At 38.5% G+C, this 22452-nt stretch overlaps 1 protein-coding gene across 1 annotated transcript; it reads left to right on the forward strand.

Annotated features, from left to right (window-relative positions):
- Positions 1-9424: 9424 nt before the first annotated feature.
- On the forward strand, positions 9425-20410 carry LOC135086799 (putative serine protease K12H4.7). Its single transcript, XM_063981592.1, has 9 exons — positions 9425-10069; positions 16242-16429; positions 16674-16909; positions 17055-17190; positions 17284-17431; positions 17527-17686; positions 17767-17899; positions 17994-18163; positions 18547-20410. The coding sequence occupies exons 1-9, from the start codon at positions 9869-9871 to the stop codon at positions 18657-18659; spliced, it is 1485 nt and encodes a 494-aa protein (XP_063837662.1). The 5' UTR covers positions 9425-9868; the 3' UTR covers positions 18660-20410.
- Positions 20411-22452: the final 2042 nt, after the last annotated feature.

Raw genomic sequence — 22452 nt, forward strand, 5'->3', positions numbered from 1 at the left:
GAGTCAGTTAGCGTAAGCGGGTATTTCGCCAAAAATGGTCAATTTTGCCTAATTTCCTTGGTACGAAATATATTTTTGTTTTTAACTATTTTTAGTTTCCCATTGTATTAAGTAGCAAAAACTAAGCTAATATAATCTAAAAGGGGTGTCATAATTCGTTTTAGAAACAAAGTTATAAGGTCATGAATTTTTGGTAGCCAAGGAAATTATTATAAATATTTTTTTCTCTAAGTTTTCTTCTGTGGTTTGCTTTTTTTTTGTTCGACCCATTTTTGTGTACCTTCGCAAGCAAACATACCAATGAATATTGTATCATTACGACCTTTTTACACAACTAAGGAAGATAAATTCAGTAGATTGAGTTAAGAGTTAAAAACTAGTTGTTCTGTATCTATTCTGATATCCATTTCTTAAAATGTAAATTTTAAACTTATTCCAATAAAGAAATACTCAAAATTTGACTTTACGCCGAATTAAAAATGGTCTTTTATAATTTCCTAAGCCATTTTATGCCACGGAAAACAAGGAAATTAGGGCCAAAGAAATTAGATTTATGCCTAAAAGACACCACAGACAAAAACCTATTTACCCTATGCATTTACTATTTAAATCATGGGTTTACCCCTACAGACACTACATCTGTGTAAATAAACAATAAAATTAATCCATTGTATAGCTGCAAAAAACCGTCCAAAGAAATTGACTTTTTAGTAAACAAAAACCCAAGGAGGGACCTACTTATGCGATTTGTCGCGAAACTGATCAACGAAGTACTGTCCTGCCTCGATGGCCTCTTGGGACGAAATGGCCGAGTGTAACGGTGCAGTGCATTACATTCTAAGTTCTTTCGTTTCGTTACTACAATGGTCGAAAAGAAGACCCAGGGAAATTATACTTTTGACTCGGACAAGAACTTAACTTCACTTTATTTCCTTCCTTTAAGTATTTGACATTTAAAGTTTTTATTTTCCGATAGCCAAACGTTTCTCAAATATAAAGAGAGTGCTATTAGAATGAAATTACGCTTCAATTTGTTATAATGTGCCTTCATTTTGGCAAACAACAGTAATGGACATAACAAGGAAATTAGAAAAACGACTTTTGATTAAGTTTTTCTACGGTATTATTTGTAGTTTCTGCTATTGTAATAGCAAAAACAAATAAAACTTTTGATTAACTTTCCCATAAAAATAGTTTTATACATATAAATATGTCGGCGCCGGACACAGATGCTGCAAATTATTATTGATGATTAATAGTATATACCAATCTTAATATTATGTTATCTGTAGAAATCTGTAGAGCAGAAGGTTTGTGATTCCTAAACGTAACACCCGACTGATGCGCAGAAAAAGATAACTGTCAATGAGTTGTGTCATGTCAAGTGTGAGCAGGCGGCTGCGAGGTTATCTTTGAGAGCGTGTTGAGTTTGGTGGAACGTTAAATTGTAGGAAAAGTGATTGTCAACCATCCAAGATATTATCTCCTTGCCCGTTAACCCACGCCTATGGAGATTCCACCCCTAGAGTTCCTTCTGATAGAGACCCAGTGCCTTTATCAGAAGTGGGATTCGAAGGGCACTATTCAAAGGAGATAAATCTTTCAGCATGCACACCTACGCTACGCAATTCATCAAGTTTTACATGGAGGATGCTGGCTCAGACATTGAGAGTTGGTGCAGGTTGACGGAAATTATTGTGATTGACGTAAACTGGAAGGGCCTTTGTGAGTGAGTGAGTTGAGGGGGCCGGGCCAAGGGCGCCCGGGCCACCCTGTTGCCGTGGTTGAAGGGGCTGTTTACGCCCGGGCCACGCTGATGTAATGTTGGTTTCCTGGTCGCATGGCTGCATGCCTGGATCAGCAGTAGTAGTGGTGCGGTTTGAGGTAAATGGTTGAAGGAGCCTTGGCTTAAGCCTTGCGCGTCGGGCCATGTTACCTAAACCCTGGTTTCCTGGTCGCATGGCTGAATGCCTGGATCAGCAGTAGTAGTGGTGCGGTTTGAGGTAAATGGTTGAAGGAGCCTTGGCTTAAGCCTTGCGCGTCGGGCCATGTTACCTAAACCCCGGTTTCCTGGTCGAAGGGGCCTCACGCCCGGGCCAGCTGTAATGTTTTGGTTTCCTGGTCGGGCTTCGCGCCCGGGCCAGCTGTAATGGTTTGGTTTCCTGATCGAGGGTCATCACGCCCTGATCAGCTGTATTTATTGTGATTCTACGATCTGATATTCGCACTCTCTGTAGTCAGGAATGGACGAGCTGTGATAATGAGAAATTGAATGTTTACAGATGGACAAACCCTGGACTAAGCGCACGAGGCCGTGCGATAGTCAGGCTGGCCGTGTCGGCGCCGGACACAGATGCTGCAAATTATTATTGATGATTAATAGTACCAATCTTAATATTATGTTATCTGTAGAAATCTGTAGAGCAGAAGGTTTGTGATTCCTAAACGTAACACCCGACTGATGCGCAGAAAAAGATAACTGTCAATGAGTTGTGTCATGTCAAGTGTGAGCAGGCGGCTGCGAGGTTATCTTTGAGAGCGTGTTGAGTTTGGTGGAACGTTAAATTGTAGGAAAAGTGATTGTCAACCATCCAAGATATTATCTCCTTGCCCGTTAACCCACGCCTATGGAGATTCCACCCCTAGAGTTCCTTCTGATAGAGACCCAGTGCCTTTAAATATAAAAAAACATGTGTTCGCCTGCCTGGACACAGAAAATTTACTATTTCGGCGAAATACCCAAGCACGCATTTCAGTTAGTTTCGGCATGCGTCGCGCCGCGCATACTTGTGTTTAATTTTATTATTTTATTTTATTTATTTGGACAACCAACCCGACTGCGCCCCGATTGTGCTAATTTGTATAATATTTCCAATTTGTTCGCGTTTCATCTGGTCACGCTCCATTTAGGCCAGTAGAATTAAACACAAAAATTGATTAAATCGGAAATAATTCCTACAAAAGATTTTTTTGCTTTAATGGCTTCATTGGTTGCCCATTAAGACTCTCCTAAGTTTTCGACTTCGACGGAGTTGTGCTTAAGTGGTGGGGGCCCCCGAAAGGGGCGTTTTTTCGGTTTTCCGGTTATACCGCGTAAAGGACTTACCCTATCGAAAAGTGGTCTTCATGACGGTTAAAGGGCACTTAATCCTGCATTGAATAAGACCAAATTCATATGTTTTGGACAAACCGTTCTCGCGCTAAAGTTCGCCAAAGTCCAAAACATATGAATTTGGTCTTATTCAATGCAGGATTAAGTGCCCTTTAACCGTCATGAAGACCACTTTTTGATAGGGTAAGTCCTTTACGCGGTAAAGTCATGTGCAAACAAAGACGAAACAACGGATTTAAGCACTTTCCATTTAAATCCGAACACCTTAATTTTTTTACTAAAACACAGCAAATGTTCGTGCAGCGTTTGACTGCGTTTGAGAAAAAGTAGTTTTCTGTCAGAGCCCCGATTACGGTAATATTTAACGTCTCCAATCCAGACACGCTTCTTCATATTGTCTCTAAATCTAATCTCTCTGTATAAAAACAGAAGTCGAACTAACAACTATAATCACTCGCAAAATTCTACTGAATGCTCCATACATGCTCTATCTGCGAATGTGTCTTGTCTCTCGGACCATGCAATACCATCCAGGCGCAAGTACACTATGCAGGAAATTGGCCAAGACGTGATAGTGTAAACAAACACCAACTCGTCTACTTTCTCCTCTCTTCTCGCGTACGTCGCTCATACCTCGGTGTGTGTGTGTGGGACGTGAATGTCAACAGCTTCCTCATTGGCCCTAGAGCAATTCCAAGTATACCATCAATAAAAGCCTAATTAGAGTCATCAAACCTCTCAGTCATTCAATTAGAGCCATTAGAACTTCATAACTATGAGTTGTTTTCTGTGTGTAAGCTGAGGACACGTGTCCCCAGCTGACACATCTGTATCTTCGTAAATATTTATGCTACGATAATGTATTATACCTCAAAAATTACAGTCGAATCCAAATAGTAGGCTTTCCAATTTTCAAGACTTTAGCTCAAATACTGTTAAAACCACGATCAAAAAACTATGTGCGAGCTGGAGTACCGTGTCTCCAGCTGACACATCTGTATCTTCGTAAATATATAAGCTACATCGATGTTTTATAATATCTCATAAATTAAAGTCAAATAAAAAAACCCGACTTCAAATCTTTCAAAGCTTTATTTCGAACCGTTTTCGAACTACGAACCGATATGTATGTGTAAGGTGGTGACACGTAACACACGGTGGATTATTAAAACCGTATAAGTTAGAGTTGCGTTTTAAAGACCAAATAATTCGTTATTATTAAAGTACACACGAGACATAATTTCAAATCTCTAGGCCTCTTAGTTTCAGAATTAAAAGCCAAAAACTATTTTGCCGCCAAATAATTCAAATAATATGGGTCGACTGCGACGTTGCCGTTCCGTGCGTCCACTAGAGCAGTCGAATTTGAACCTAAAAACTAGTACTGTTTGAATCATTTATATTTGTAGTTTAAATCATTTAATTTCGATTATAAGAATTTTAGACTAGGAGCCGGCTGATTTGTGTATTGAGTACCTAATAACCTATATTTTGTTAATAAGTTTTTATTTTGATCACAATGTTTTTATTTAATCGAGGCAAAAACATTGCATCTATACTAATATTATAAATGTGAAAGTAACTCTGTAATGTGTTGTGTGTTGTTAGACTTTGTAAAAAAAACTTTTTCTCAATTGCAGTCAACTGTCATCTTTTTTTTTTAATAGAAGTTTTACGGCTTTGGATATAGATCCTTACGGCCAATTCTGTGCAAATGCTGTACAAAATGCTTCGTCTATTTTGTGTTGTCTTATTATGTGATTGTGATTTGTGATGTCTTTTTTGTTTTAGGTCGTTATGTTCGCTTAGTCTTGTAGTTAAATTTTTTTTTATTTGATTCTTCAACAAAAGAAGAAGAATTCAATGAGGGTTTTCGCGATTGAAAAATCCGCCAGATGGCAATACGTAGACGCGAGGTCCAAATGCTGCATGATTGGTTATTTTTGACATGACATTGACAGATATGTCAAAATCCACCAATCACGCAGCATTTGGACCTCGCGTCTACGTATTGCCATCTGGCAGATTTTTCAATCGCGAAAACCCTCATTGTCAGCTGTGTTTGTCATAGAGCAAAATTTGTTTGTAACCATAGAGCAAAATATAGTTGTTGCCCATTTTTGCCACTTGACGTGGCAGAATCGTGGGACTTCACTGTATTTAAATAAAAATTAAAGTGGTTGCGTTTAGAAACGCCACAAATATTTGAGCCTTTGGAAACAAGTTCGTTACTTGTTTATTAAAATAAAATTTTGTTTTACCTAGCTTTTTCTTATTAATAAAATATAGGTTATTAGGTACTCAATACACAAATCAGCCGGCTCCTAGTCTAAAATTCTTATAATCGAAATTAAATGATTTAAACTACAAATAAAAATGATTCAAACAGTACTAGTTTTTAGGTTCAAATTCGACTGCTCTAGTGGACGCACGGAACGGCAACGTCGCAGTCGACCCATATTATTTGAATTATTTGGCGGCAAAATAGTTTTTGGCTTTTAATTCTGAAACTAAGAGGCCTAGAGATTTGAAATTATGTCTCGTGTGTACTTTAATAATAACGAATTATTTGGTCTTTAAAACGCAACTGTAACTTAGACGGTTTTAATAATCCACCGTGTGTTACGTGTCACCAGCTTACACATACATATCGGTTCGTAGTTCGAAAACGGTTCGAAATAAAGCTTTGAAAGATTTGAAGTCGGGTTTTTTATTTGACTTTAATTTATGAGATATAAAACATTGATGTAGCTTATATATTTACGAAGATACAGATGTGTCAGCTGGAGACACGGTACTCCAGCTCGCACATAGTTTTTTGATCGTGGTTTTAACAGTATTTGAGCTAAAGTCTTGAAAATTGGAAAGCCTACTATTTGGATTCGACTGTAATTTTTGAGGTATAATACATTATCGTAGCATAAATATTTACGAAGATACAGATGTGTCAGCTGGGGACACGTGTCCTCAGCTTACACACAGAAAACAACTCATAGTTATGAAGTTCTAATGGCTCTAATTGAATGACTGAGAGGTTTGATGACTCTAATTAGGCTTTTATTGATGGTATACTTGGAATTGCTCTAGGGCCAATGAGGAAGCTGTTGAAATTCACGTGTGTGTGGGCTAGCGCTTCGACTTGGACAATTTGCTGCATAGTGTACTTGCGCCATCCGGTCCGAGTTGGATTCTGTGGTAAATTGGATGCAGCATGTGTCAAAAATTGTATGAAGCCGAGCGTGCCACTTTTTAAACGTCATTAGTATCATTTTAGCGAATTTTAGTGATTGCCGCAACGTAAAAGTAATCGTATCATCGTACTGCATTCGCAAAGTCATCGAAAGATATCGTGTGACACGATTCGAAAATTAATTAATTCCGATAAAACTGATATTTTGTTAAATTTATAGCTAGTCTGACTGTGGATTAAAATAATTTTGTAGCGGTAGACGTTATTCTACATTATTAATTTACTTATTAATTTGCAAATAATATTTTCGTTGCGCCTGATGTTTATGAAAGTAATGATCGTTATTCCATTATGTTAAATAGTACAACTAGTAATTCATACTTAATTCCATACTTTTAAATATCCTAGTAAGTACCTGACCTAGTTTCATAAAATAAAGACTATTAACTCAAGCTTTTTATTTTTAATAAATGTAAAAATACGTAGTTTTGCCAATACGTATTGTTTTATAAAACTAAGTCAGGTAGTACCTAGTTTTGAAGATATTTCTAAACGACAAAATTCAATGTGGTAAAAAACGTTCGAAGTAAAATGAAACACAAAAGATTTTTCTTCATAATTAAATTATAAGTGCAATGAATAGTATTGTGCTTTAGACGAGCCCTATAAAATAATCAAAACACATCAAAAGGTTTGAATAAAATTGTTCTTCCGCCGTCATTTAAAAAAAAAGGTAATGGTAAAATTATAGAACTTCCTTAGGCAGATGCCTCTACTCTGTCTATTTGAAAAAGTCTGGCACTAGGGGTTTCCCGGGGGCCCGATACAAAACCAAAAACATCTTTATTTTCCTCTTTAAATAAATTGATTCTTACAAATCGTCAAATCTCATTATTTTTTCACCCTACCAGCGTTTCAATACAAAAACTTGTCTGGTGTATGAATACACGGATCAGTGTGTGTCATAATGTTATGAGTAAGTATGGTTCCTTGGGATCGGTATGAGTGCACCACATACAGGGACCAAGGTTTTACTCTTAATAGTACTTACTACCTACTACTCTTAGTTCAGGATATGTATTAAAAACAATGCTATTTTATACTTTTTCTACTGCTACTTTATTCTAATTAATTATTTGTTACTTGTGTTGTTAATTACAATTCTCAATCCGTTAATAATTTATTCATTTTACCGTGTTCGTACTACTGTCCTCGTAAAATCATCGTTACCGATTGTTGTAATCGGCTTACAAATAACAACGTGTACATCACTCGACCATGTATGTCCATTTGGACATATCGGAATGGCACGCTTTGACGAGCAACTTGCTGCATCTACTCTAATCCATATCTGTGATTGGCCTTCTGCTATTGGTCCATATCCTTAGTCTGAGGTCCATGAGTTATTGATTTGTTGTGTTGGTACTGCATCTCTGTTGTTATCGTGTGCAAACTTAGATTAATAAAACCTAGATAGATAGTCAGTGCACGAAAGGTGAGGCAATTTTTAGGAAGCCGGCACGGCTTACCCGTAAACGTCACATGAACTGTCAAAGTGAAAAATTGGTAAACACGTCCGACGAATTTTAATTAATTAAAACGGTTTGTGCTGTGAAAGGGTGTCTAAAATACATCAGAAAAATGAAAGAAAGTGACCAGTGTTACATTTCATAAGTAAGTACTACAATTCGACGCGTATTTTGCTTGAATTTGGCTTTCAAAAATTAAATACGGGAATGATACCAGTAACAAGAAAATTTATTTCCCAATTGTTCGCCGTACAAATACACTTCCTTTTTTATGAAATCGAGACTTTTAAGTCGATTTATCTTATTGTTATTAGGTCGGTACTTTGAATTCAATAAATAAGTAAGTAGGGGAACCTGTTGTACTTAGGCCAGTTTTTCGAATTTTGATTTTTTGAAAAATAATGGTGATAGTTAAACTTGTCTACTGCAGTTATATTTAAAGATCATTTAATTAACTACATAATTCATTCATAAAATTGTGTATAATTTTAAAAATTTGGGCACACTAGCTGCTAGAAAAAAAAAGGGAAAACTGTCCTAGGTACAACAAACCAGGTGTACCTTGGACCGTGTACGTTGTACCTATTTAAATATAAAAAAATGCTTATATTCGCTTCAATTTGTTAATTTTCTGTGAAATTATTATTTGAAATACCAATTATTACAGTTATTAGCAACAATATCTAAGTAAAAGTATTTTTTAAAAAAGATCCTCATCCATATTTTTTGTACTAATTATTTTTCACAATTTTTTGGCAACAAATCACTTAAGTTTAAGCCGGCTCTCCAGTCCATGTTTAGCCTTACACAATCAACAAAAATATGACAATATTCAACATTTTTTCTAGAAAATTTTATTGAATGTTGATATGTTATGTCGTGTAGGACAAAATACGCGCTGGAGTGGCTTTAACTTGCAATCTAGTTTTTTTTATTTCTTATCATTTAACATAAATTCTAGCAAAATATCCATTAAAACCGCTTTATCAACAAAAATAATCTTAAAAAAGTCATATGAAGATACATTAAACGTAAATTTAAAAAACATTAGAAATTAAAAAAATATATATCAAAAACAGACTTTAAATTGCTATTTTGAGGTCTTCGGGGCATTGTATCTATAACAGTATAATATGTTGTTTTATTACAATAAAATTCTAATTAAAACGTAATGAAAATCAGTGACCAAGGTACATCGCTAGTTGGGTGGTCAAGGTACAACATTGCGACTACTTCACTTAATAAGCTTAATAAACCCACTTCCATTTGAGCTTAGGATCTGAAACTCATATCGTCCAGTAGCTAGATATATAAAGATTATGTTCTAACTATAACCGTTTTGTCAAACATGCAACATTTTTCATAAATTGACATGAAGTAAATCTCCAAAAACTCACTGCGTCAGTGTAAAATATTAAATTACCATTTTTCTTGTACTTGCACGGCGTCGGCGAATCTTAGCTAACTTCACGTTAATGTTGACAAATAACGTATGTAATACCCTAGACAACTTTTCATAAAACCGCATAATTTAAAAAATATATACAATTGTTTTAGGTACAACTCTGTCCAAGGTTCAACAGGTTCCCCTACATGATGCGTTTTGTTTTTGTTAATTATAAAATAATTAAAAACGTATTAAAAATTTCCCTACTTTCGGGAAAATCGCCTTCACTGTCTACACTCCCCAACAAAATTGACACTAATGACATAAGTTTTTTGCCTCACTCTTGACGAAGCGTTTGTATGAAGACTATCCATCTAGGTTTTATTAATCTAAGTGTGCAAATGAGAAACAGCGAGATACCTACCTATTTAATTTTTTAAATCTATTTTTTAATCAGTTGACGAATGAAGGATCGCCTTCCCCTCCTCCTGTGTGATAGATTTGTTTGTATTGATTTTCATTTCTTGGACATATCGCTGCGCAGCGCACCACCCACGGCACTTTGTGACGAGTGCGCTAGAGAGTAGTTGCTGCTGTGCCGGTCATAAAGTATTCATTTAATTCAGTGTATGCATTAATATCTAAGCAAGATGCGTTTATTAGTTTGCTTTTTGTTACTATTTCAAGTGCCAATATTGGTACTAAGTCTTAAAGACTTTCGCCTTGGTCGAGGAAAAGGAGGCAGTTTAGGATCACCAGGTGGAGATATCAATGAACCATTACCAGCAGCCAAGTGGTTTAAGCAGAGGCTGGATCACTCCAGCGCTGTGAATCTAATCACCTGGAAACAGGTAAGTACCTAGATAAGAAAGTAGGTAGGTACTTACCCCCTCTCCCTTTTTCCAAAGCTCTAAATTTCACTCGCTGTGCAGCGAATGCATATTAAAAGGGTACATAGCTCGTAAAATTGGCTCCGTAGATTTTGATTTTTCTTTGCTTTAGCGAGAAAATTTTTTTCCATCCAACACCCCTTCTCCCACCCTTTGCCGCTCGGATCAATATTCATGTTGACCCAAATGCAATTATTATCTTTACAATTTTTTATGTTGATAATTCATCAACAATATATGTATTATTAATACCATCAACAACGGCAGATAGCTATTTGTTATTTTCAACAATGACAATGTTATGTTTAAACTTTTTTTAATCACATATCGAAGATTAGATTCTGTCTATAATTTATTAATGTTTATTATAACTCGCTCAATGTAGTTGCTATCGGTATCTAGTTGCTATCGGGTAGCTATGCAATCAGACATTTCAGAAAGTCCATTAACACTAGAGTGCTCGCGCGGGTGACATATGTCACCCAGGGTGTAAAATTTGTAAATATTTTTTCAATGTATCGAGCTACAGTGCTGCCTTCTCATGTATTCTTCAAGCATGTATTGTCGCACATTTTAGTAGTAACGCCATCTTGCTAGACGCATCAACGTGAGTGCAGAAAACATTTAAAGTGTTTGGGTGACGCATGTCCCGCGCGCGAGCACTTGAGGAATTGTTTGATCCCCTATCGTCGCGGTTTAAAATCAAGTTTACTTTCATGTAAGCTCAAAGTTATAATATTTAACCATTTTTTAAACATTTACAATAATTATATTGTTTTATAGGCATAAACTGATGCAAGAAAGTAGTTGTTTTAGATTGTATGCAATGTAGTAATAACTTACCTAGGACTATAAAATTAAAAACCAGGATTCTTCTGGGCTTGCGAGAACACCAACTAGCACAAAACTTGCCAGTATTGTGGCAAAGGACGATGTGTTTATCGCACAAAAGCAAGAAATCGAAGCACTCGTAAGCAAATCTAACAAGTGGAATAGGCGTTTTTGTCCAGATCATCAAATCATATCGTGCCCGAGTTGTGATCAAAATATCACAGAATAAGATCAATCTATTGATTAACTTTCTAATTAGGTGATATTTTTCCCAAAATAACGGGTCAAACGACTATTTAAACTACTTTGGTCTCTTCGACTCTAAAATATTTGAAAAATATTGAAGTATTTCTTTTCTTTTATTATTTAGTAAGAAATATAGTTGATGTTTAATATTATAAATTGTTTTACTTGTATTAAATAAGATTAGCAAAAATAAACCCATATCATAATGGGGGACATATCGATGGTGGAAGTATCAATTAATGTAAGGGACATTTTGGCCAAAATGAGTTATATATACCAACGCATTCAGAATTTTCGGCTCTATCGATTGGTATACTTGAAATGTTGATATCTTTAAAAAAATGTCCCTTACCTTAAACATTTTTAGTCGTCTGAATACGACTTTTGGGGAAACAAATGATTTAAAGGACGTAAATTCCTTTTAATAATACAATTCAGCCCTTACCCTAAACTGTTGGTTTTAACTTTTGAACTCATTGAACCTTACTTCATTTTAAACTTTTTGATTTATCATAATTAGGCCCTTACGTTAATATGCATATAGGATATCAATTACTTTTTTTGGTGGTGATATGCATTTAATGCCTCCCACTCCTACTACTTATGAACACTAAGTTGTCTTGTTTCTATCTTTTTTCTGTTCATTTTTACGCAGTTGTGTTTTTGACCGAGGGGCTGAAGGCTCTTCAGAAGCTGTTCAATTCCGTCATCCTCGAAGGAAAAAAAAAACGCCTACGGTATGACACAGAAGTGTGGTGACACTCTTCTTCAAAAAAGGCGACAAAACCTTGTTGAAGAATTATAGACCCATCTCACTTCCGAGCCATGTCTACAAGCTGTTTTCGAGAGTCATTACGAATCGTCTCGCTCGTAAGCTCGATGACTTCCAGCCTCTCAATCTCTCAATCGCTTTCGCACATACATACGCCACGGCAGATTATACAGAAGACCGAGGAGTATAGTCAGTCACTTTGCCTGGCGTTTGTGGACTATGAGAAAGCTTCGATCGAGACCTGGGCAGTACCTACTACAGTTTCTCCAACGGTGTCAAATTGACTACCTATATCGATACATCGAAATGTTGAAAGGCTTGTACGAAAACGCCACAATGTCGTTCCGTCTCCAGGATCAACACTCGAAACTCCGAAACTGTTTCTGGACTGGAACGGATTCGGCATAAATATCAACGGTGAGTAAATAACCCACCTTCGATTCGCAAACGATATCATAGCCATATCTGAGACCGTGGAAGATCTAGGCACAATGCACAATGGCCTGAGTCGAGCCTCTCAACAAGGGGGTCTTAAAATGAAACGTGGACAAGACAAAATCATGTCAAATGTCCGTGTTGCACCCACTCCTCTAAAGGTTGGATACTCTACACTCGGCAGTTGTTGACACTTATATATACCTAGTACAAACAGTCCAGTTAGGCTGGTTATAGTGTCACGCGGACCGTCCAGTGCGGATCCGCTTCACACAGCCGATCTGTAAACTTCGAGGAAGCGTTTTAGAGTAATGCGGTCCGCAGGAATCGCTCGCTCCCTATCAGTTCATACAGATTGGCTGTGCGGAGCGATCCGCACTGACGGTCTGCGTGACACTAAAACCAGCCTTAGGTAGTCTAACTTCGAGGAAGAGGTCAATCGTCGAATCCAACTCTGCTGGCAACGTTCAGGAAGCTTCGTGATATTCTCACGTCTGAAATATCGCACTGTCTCAAGACAAAAGTCTTTGATAACTTATGGATCTGAGACGTGGTCGCTTACTGTGGGCCTCATAAGAAGACTCAAGGTCAAAGGCGATGGAGCGTGCTATGCTCGTAGTGATTGAACCAGAAATGACGTGATCCGCAGGAGAACCAAAGTGACTGACATAGTCCGCAGAATCGCTAAAATCAAGTGGCAGTGAGGTTGTTGTGGAAATCCTTGGGGGAAGACCTTTGTCCAGCAGTGGACGTCATTCGGCTAAAACGAACGAACGATGATTGAAAAAAAAACCTAACTGCGTAAAAATGAACAGAAAAAGATAGAAACAAGACAACTTGTTCACAAATGCAGACGTAGGCATCATCAGTGACTAAATGTTTTGTTGGTGATGTGTATTTGATGCCTCCAACTGCATTTGTGAACACTAAGTTGTCTTGTTTCTATCTCTTCTCTTCATTTTGTTAATGAATACTCGAATGCAACCTCTACTTACATCAGGTTTCAATGTTAAAATTGTCAAGTTACAATAATATTACTGTCGTGTTTATTCTTAAATGTACCTTACAGCATACATGACATTCCATACTGTGAAATTTCAACATTGTAAGGTACAGTCAAGCTCGTTTTTTTAATGTAAGGGACATGCTATCTTTTAAACTACCCATTTTTCGAAAATTTGGCGTTTATATTATGAAAGAACAGAAAATTCTAAGAAACTTTGCCATAGAAACTATTTAAATCGTAACATCACATAAAAAGATATTGAGGTATAAAGAAAAAAAAAATCGTTTTTTGGCTCTCCTGAAAAGTCGTGTTTTGTCCCTTACAGTAATTGATATTTCCACTATCGATATGTCACCCGCGCGAGCACTCTAGGAGTATTTAGGGGCGCGAGCACTCTAGTGTTAAGCTTCTGAGAAGAAGAGGGTTGGTGCGCTTCGAGCACAATGATAGTATATTAATGTGGAAAAATTAAATAGGTACACGCTACATATTTTATATACAGGGTGGTTTTCTTTTTAAATATTTGTAATTGGTTGCTCGCAGAAATTAGACTTAGTTACATAATCTCATACTATGGTAAAAACATGTATTAGTAGCCAAATCCATGTACTGATATAAAACAAAATTAATAAAATTATTAAAAAATATATCATATAGTACCTACTTAATCCTTTATTTCGCGCCGTCTTGCTGCGCCGATCGATACAGCTAAAGGGCGGCGGGGTGCTGGCGGGGCACGGTCGGGTCAATGCGGGGTGCGGGCGGGGCACGGTTCGGGTTAAAGCGGGGTGCGGGCGGGGCACGATCAGGACAAAGGCGGTGTGTAAGCGGGGCGCGAGGGGCAAGCGTGTCGGCGCGCGGCGCTCTCAAGCATGCGCGGCGGTGTTGTCGAATCCCAGTCGCCCTCAGTCTGTTCTCGAAACATGGCGGACACAGAGGATATAGTCACTACGATGGCAGACACGCTGCCTTTGGTGACATCTTCCCGCAAAACAGCTGCTGCTGTAGACCTCGAGGTGACATCTTCCCGGAAACCAGCTCCTACTGTAGGCCTCGAGGTATCGGCTTCATTTCTTACTGAACTGGATTTTCTTTGTCTTCATACGTAACTTAAAATAGTGTAAATTATTTTGGTGCTGTGACAGTACTATCCTCTGGCTTGTTGTCTCATATTGTGTCCATTCAGCTTAAAGGATTAATAGATTATGTTACTAAAGATTATGTCAATATTTTCTGTAAATGAACCACTTGTATGTAGCTCTTGTTGATGATTTAGTTTCCCAGTCATTCGTGCTTATAAATAAATAAATTTTTATCAACGCTAATACAGTCTTTGTCTTTCAATTTTTTCACTCTGCGCCGCGCTACTGCTCTGATCGATACGATCAAGGGTCGGGCGCGACTCGTGGGTAGCGCGGCGGGTGGGGCGCGCATGCTCGGGATTTTCGCGCATGCACGCCTTTTTTATCGAATTCAGTCGCCATCGGTCTATTTACGAGACATGGCGGACACAGACGAAATAGTCACTACGATAGCAGACAAGCTTCCTTTGGTGACAATGTCATCTTCCGGGAAAGCAGCTACTGCTTTGGACCACAAGGTATCGGCTTCGGTTCTTACTGAGCTTGAATTTCTCTTGTTCTTAACCTAACTTAAATAGTAGATTTTAATCGATATTGTGACAGTACTATCCTTTGAATCAATCATCGGGATTTGTTGAATGTTGTCTCATATTTTATGTATTCAGTTTAATATTAAAGGATTGATTGAATTATGATATTTAAATACATTTATAGTCAATATTTTCTGTAAAAATACTTCTGCCTTTGAGATAAATAAAATTGAATAATAAATGCTAAAAAAAAGTCTGTCTTTTAAATGTTTCACTCTGCGCCGCGCTACTGCGCAGATCGATATGATCAAGGGTCGGGCGGGACTCGTGAGTAGCTCGGCAGGCGCGGCTTCAGTCGCCATCGCGATCGGTCTGTTTTCGAGACATGGCGGACACAGACGAAATAGTCGTAATCACTTGTAGTTCTTGTTGATGATTTAGTTTCCCATCCATACCATTCGTACCATATAAATAAATACATTTTACGAACGTACTAATGTACAACATAGAATGCAATAAAGATTTTGAATTTGAATTTGAACGCCAAAAAAGTCTTTGTCTTTACAATTTTATCACAATGTGTCGCGCTCGCGCAGCGCGGCCTGCGGCCTGCGCTACTGCGCTGATCGATACAATCAAGGGTCGGGCGGGGCTCGTGTGTGGGTAGCGCGGCGGGCGTGACGCGTGCGCGGTGTTTTCGCGTACCTATGCACTACTTTTTTATCATCGAATTTAGCCGCTAATCATCACTTCGTATTCGAGACATGGCAGACACAGAGCATAGTCACTACGATGGATGATACGCAGCCTTTGGTGGCATCCCGGAAACTTTACACGAAAGTAGAGAATTATAGTCAACAAGCCGTAGAACAAGGCTCAAGTAGTTTTAAAGCAAGATCTTAGTCGAAATCGACCACTTTCTGTCTCATTCCATACAACGTAAAGGAAAAAAAATTCCAGCCCAAATATTAGTTTTGCAGAAATACGTTTAATGACATTTATTAATCAGAATAATGTAACCGATCGATAGGTACCTAGGTATATTTTTTAAATAAAATTTTCGTTCATTTTCGATCCATAGTGCGGCGGGGTTTGGAGGAGGGGCACGGAGGTTACATATCGAAATTGTTAAGTAGAATAGCCTCATTCCCATATTAAGAGAGTCCAACCTCTTACACCATAGAGGTAAGCTTGTGGCTATCTTGATGCTGAATGTTTTTTTAAATTTTAGCGCTACTTCGTCAACGATCAATTCTACGACCGCGAGCGGCCTGGGCCTGCCTTTCTCATGATTGGGGGAGAAGGCCCCGCCGATCCTAGGTGGATGGTGGCAGGCGCATGGTTCGCATATGCCGAGAGATTCAAAGCTATAATGTTCAACTTGGAGCACAGGTTCTACGGTGAAAGTCATCCTACAAAGTAAGTTTTTTAATTTAACATTTATAGACACACTCTGTATAAATAGCAGTCCAGTGACATTAAAATTATACAGATACTTATTTTCTGTTACCAGTTGAATGAGAGTAAAGGTCATAAGATAAATGTGAACTAGCAGTTGATATTTAATTATTGATAAACGATGGTCGTGTCATACGAGCTGAACATTATATGGGCTACGATAGATATTACGGGCTTTGAGATGATTAATATGACTCCTTTTCAGGGACATGTCAACAAAAAATTTGGTGTACTTATCGTCGAGCCAAGCATTAGGGGATCTAGCAGCTTTTATTAAGGCTATGAACGTTGAGTACAAGCTGCCTAAAGATCAGAAATGGGTGGTGTTCGGCGGGTCGTACCCTGGAGCCCTGGCGGCCTGGATGCGCCTCAAGTACCCGCACCTCGTGCACGGCGCGGTGTCGAGCAGCGGCCCCCTTCTGGCCAAAGTTGATTTCAGAGGTACCTACAAACCTCTTGCTTTCTACCAAACTTTTCGAATATTCTTAGTCGATCTGCGCATACGCTCATCAACGAGCAATTCGTGCAAGTTAATTGTATTTTTTTGTCAAGTCGGTTGGATGCTAAAGTTCTTTCTTTTATACAGAATATTTTAAAATAGTCGTCGGGGCCTTGCGAGAAAAAACTGGTGATGACCAATGTTCCAATGAGGTCAAGTTAGCCCACAACCAAATAACAACTTTGATGAAGACTCAGCCTGAAGTTATCGAGGCGGAATTCCGGTACGTAGTAAATAAACAACTGAAATTTTATGAAGAGTAAAATACTTGACAATTACTCTTTTGTTTGGGTGTCTTAATTTTTTTGTTCTTTAGGGTCTGCAAACCATTTTCTGGTGCGTCGGTCAATGACATCAAAAATTTTTATAACTCAATTGCGGATGATTTTGCTGATTTGGTCCAATATAATGAAGACAACAGGATTGGTGCTGACAAGAAATATAGAAATGTGACTATCAATTCGGTAAGAATTATTTATTGTCAGGAAAAACTTGTGCCTCGTAACATACTTACTGCATTATGCATACTTATTTACACTATCGGTTTTTGTTTGAATAGGTGTGCAAGATGCTCACAAAGCAAAACTCGTTGCCTGCTTATAAGAAACTGGCTCAATTCAACAGTATCATGTTGGATAAATCCAACCAAACTTGCTTGGATTACAGTTATAATAACATGATAAAAGAACTGAGGAATGTTACGTGGGGAAGTGACGAGGGTAAGATTTCTATTTATAATTTTATCTAAGTTGTAAAATTTTGTTAAATAAACATTTAATTCACGTAACATATATTTCAGCTCGTCAATGGATGTACCAAACCTGTACTGAATTCGGATTTTACCAAACGTCTTCAGACGAAGTGGAAGTATTTGGAAATAATTTTACGGTTGACTTTTTCATCCAACAATGCCAGGATGTGTTTGGAAAGAAGTAAGACTAGACTATTTTAAATATTCTGAAATAAACAACACATCCTACCTAAAAATGGGGTTTTATGGCTTTCTGACTGGTTATTTTATTGTAGGTTCGACGGAAAGTTCTTGAAAGCTGCTGTTGATTGGACCAACAATGAGTACGGCGGCTTGGACCTGTCGATCGCTCGCATTGCCTACGTCCACGGCTCGGTGGACCCCTGGCACGCGCTGGGAATGACCAAGTACACGGACAGTGCTGCCCCGGTCGTCTACATTCGTGGTGAGCGATGTTTTCAAAATTATAATCGAAATACTTGTCTCTGAGTAGCTTTAAGAGATGGTGGACGACAGCTATGGAACATTGTTATTCTAGAGGATTTAGTTGAAGGATTCTATCGGACTAAAGTCTGAGATAGCTGTGTTATTTGTACTAAAATAAAGATAGATTATTATCCTTTTAACTCACAGACAACATTCTCGCAAAGCGTTCCTGTTTTGCAGCCACGGATCTACGATTTTTTCTAACCAGGGCAAAATTTTACTGTGGCGCCCCCTTCCAGTACACTCAGTACAGTGTTTCACAAAGCACTACCTTCTTTCCATGGCGGCCCGGCTTGCTCCCGAAATTTGATGTATTGAAATGAATTTTGTTTCTTATCCTAGGTGCGGCCCACTGCGCCAACATGTACCCGCCCGCCGATAGCGACTCTGAGGAGCTGAAGCAGGCCCGTGAGGCTATTCTGTCGTACCTGGGCAACTGGGTCTCGTACCCCTGACTCACATGGAAGGAGTGCATGATGCGTGTACTCTCCACGAAGTCGCCCCGGGACTACTCCAACGCGGAGTGTGCCAACTTCTACCTGGCCCGCAAGATTACGCTCATGACCGTCTACTGGATGGGCAGCCTCGCCGCGGTCTCGTCCATGCACCACCTGTACGATGTGTTCGCCGCCCAACAAGTCATCCGTATGATAAACCAAGAATAGCCCCAGCCGCCGGCTATACGGGCTGGGCCGGATGATCCGGCACTATATCTTCGTTTAATGCGATTATTAATGGTTTACTAAACGGTCGATTACAATTTAGGCTCAATCGAGTCAATTTATGTATTAGCAGTAAGATTTGCGCAGTTCGTCAATTACACGACTGCTTGGTTTATTAGATGTATTGTGTAGCACTAAGCATTATGTGTGTGACCTATTTATTGTTTACAGATTCAGACTGTTTATTATGAGTTACCACAATTTTTTATTTTCTATCGCATGATTGGGCGTTGGGAAAAACTATGGCGGCGAGAAAAGATAAGGGTGGGCTTCGTGGGATGTAGTCGATAAAATGTTGAGGAGAGTAAGGTAATTAGACTGAAGAGTGGTGCAAAATTTATGAGGGTGGAGAATTTTCTCATTTTGGTGCTGTTCTTTTAGAAACATTTCTCTTTTTTACTAGATTTTACAAAAAACTTAGTTATGATTTATAATATTTCCTATCTACTACCTACTACTTGTAAGTTTTCTAGCATATGATGTTCAATATATCGATCAACTTCGATGTCTTATATGCGTATACTTGGCCAAACTGGCAATCGACTTGATGAAATCAAGATTTGAAATAGTTTTAAGCAGGCAATTGATATTACAAAACAACGTTTTACTGTAATGTTTTTGAAACGTTTGTCTTTGTAATAAATTGTATTTGACATGGTTGGCAAATCAACCTCGTAGTTATATTACTCCCTGGCTTTTACAGCCATTATTATTAGGATTAGGACAGCCACGATAACCGAACGGTGAACGCGGGTTCGAATCTCGCCGCCGATCGATTATTGTGGCGAGCCCACTCGTAACACGAGGGGCTAACTGGGATATTAGTTATTTGTAGAATACAAATGACTAATATTCTTAAAAAAAATATTATAAAAAAAGTAAAAAAAATTAAAAAAAGGAAAAAAAATAGTTTTAAGTGATTGGAAGCAACTTGATGTGAAATCCAAGTTTATTATGCTTCAGTAGTGTTCAATGTTCAGTGTCTATTATAGAAGAAACCGATTTTGGTGATCTCTTATTGTCGAGGGCGCCTGGCCCTGCGACTCGGGCCGCGGTCCGCCGGGCTTGAAAAGTCCATCATCACTGCGATGGCATGCCCTCGCAGGAGACATCTGCCTCAGACACACAGGTGCGTCACCAGCCCGTACGCCCTGTCTGAGGCTTAACGACCGTACAAGATAATCGCATGATTTACTCAATCAATAGTCAATAGTTGTAAGTCTACGAGAACCCACTTCATTAAAGACTTTGTTTTAAATAGTTTTGGAATTGATATCTTCATGCTTAGTATACAATATTTGTTATAAGTTCATACTTATTATTATTCTGTGGTTCATTGTTACTTTTACAATATTATGGATTAAGTAAGCAACTTCCTATGTAAGCTACTTTCGTGTAACGTTATGCTTAAGTGCGCCGTCCGAGAATGGAATCTCAAATAAGTTCCGTGTATTTTATTTGCGAAATAAATCTATTCATGGGTCGACTTTCGTCTTATTTATCACTCATCCCTTTAATAATATTGCCTACTATAAACCATCTCTAAATATAATTAGGGAAGGTCATAGAAGATAATAATGAACTACGGGGTCATAGATAAATGGTATCAATCCAATTTCAGAACTACAGGGTTCACAGGGCGGCGTTTACCCGTGGTCCCCCTAACATGTCCCCCTGGTGGGTCCACGGGTAATTTTTTTTACCCGTTGTCCCACCGTTCTGAACAGTTTTTGCCAGTGGGTCTACGGGTAATTTATTTTAACCATAGTCCCACCGCACAGTGGTAAACGTTGCATGTCACCTAGGTATAATTATAAAAAAATCTATTAGTTAGAACTGGCCCCATAGCAGACATTTTCCTACATCTAAAGGCCTTTTGAAATATATATTGGTTATGGCTATTGGAGCTGGTACCACTTTCCATACATTTGTGCCCATCATCCTTTACTTTCAATTTTATTCCAAGAAGAAAATTTATTTTATTTTATTTTATTTCCAATTATTTTTTAATTAAAATTGATGTAAAAAAGAATAGACTTTCTATTTTATTTTATCGATTTTTTTCCAAGAATATGAGGTGACATGCAACGTTTACCACTGTGCGGTGGGACTATGGTTAAAATAATTTACCCGTAGACCCACTGGCAAAAACTGTTCAGAACGGTGGGACAACGGGTAAAAAAAATTACCCGTGGACCCACCAGGGGGACATGTTGGGGGGACCACGGGTAAACGCCGTCACAGGGTACACATGAAAGTAATTACAAGAAAAATATAAATAAAATTTTGGTGCAGTCCTGTTGTCCCCCCTGCTTGGCCCCCCTGGGGGAGCCAACAGGATTTCGAAATCCTGTTGTCCCCCCTGGCTAGGGGAGACAACAGGACTAGATTTTCAATCAATGATTTGAGGACTGTTGTCCCCCCTGGCAAACATTATTTAAAAGCCATGTATTTTTATAACATAATTTGTGAAATACTGAAGTACTTGACTGAATGCCAAATTCCCAAAATGAGTGAATACCTAAACGTTTGTTAAAAAATAATTACCATTTTGATAACGAAAAAAGTAAGGTTGGTGCCGGTTGCCGGTACTGACGACACCTACAAACTTGAAATTTGGCAGGTAGGTTCCTTAAAGGTTCGGACAAACCAACGCGTGCAGCGATGGCGATGGCGACCACTGCGCGTGCAAAAGTTGTTTCACACTGCCGCGACCGCGATGGCGATCACTGCGCGTGCAGGTTGTCACTGTCACCACAACTGTCACGCATATTGTCAATCACGCCTATTCGGCAAAATGGAAACTGAATTAAATGATTTGTTTGGAGCTTTTGATGCAATTGAGACAGTGGAAACACTTTTTCTCTCAAGTTTATTCAGGCGGCCATATATTATAGAATGAGACAGGATTACATGCGGTATAGGTAGCCTGGTTACTCATAACCAAGCTATATTTCTGGCTTCGTTTGTAGTCCCTAGAGCCCTAACAATACCTTTTAATTAGATTTAAAGAAAGGTTTGATAGGAAGGAGGACTGCACTAAGGCTTTCTTGGCCTCAGTGGGGGAAATGAAACACAACGCGGACGGTTGATATCTGGTTTATTACTGTTATGCTATTGCTATATACAAGATTTACATAATGTACACAATTCAATGTGTCCAGTCCAATGTGCCGTCGGTGTAGAGTGCCTACGGTGCACGTTCGTTCAGGGTTCATGGGCCAGTCGGCTAGCATGTTGTAGGTCGCGGTCGATGCTGACGTGCTTGTACAGTATCCTTGTGGGCAAGTAAGACTAGGTATAACCAATTCATCTTTTTCCTTGAGGGAAAAAATTTGCCCCCATTACCTTTTACCATTGTCGTTCTTATCGTTAAATCGCACAAAACTACACAGAACTCAACACAACATCTATCAAAATCAATTTTCATTTTCATTTTTGGTGCAACAGTCATCTTGACATTTACTTTTTTTAAGGCAAAGGAATTACATTATGCACCCAAACCACAGAGTACATAATAGTCCAA

Source organism: Ostrinia nubilalis, chromosome Z (genome assembly GCF_963855985.1).
Source record: "Ostrinia nubilalis chromosome Z, ilOstNubi1.1, whole genome shotgun sequence".
Lineage (NCBI taxonomy): Eukaryota > Metazoa > Arthropoda > Insecta > Lepidoptera > Crambidae > Ostrinia > Ostrinia nubilalis.

Bases quoted from the DNA above. Each gene is read 5' to 3' on its own strand.
- LOC135086799 (XM_063981592.1), top strand. From the start codon at position 9,869: ATGCGTTTATTAGTTTGCTTTTTGTTACTATTTCAAGTGCCAATATTG. The intron at 10,070-16,241 runs GTAAGTACCTAG...TTTAAATTTTAG, and splicing joins ATCTAATCACCTGGAAACAG to CGCTACTTCGTCAACGATCA. The intron at 17,900-17,993 runs GTAAGACTAGAC...ATTTTATTGTAG, and splicing joins CAGGATGTGTTTGGAAAGAA to GTTCGACGGAAAGTTCTTGA.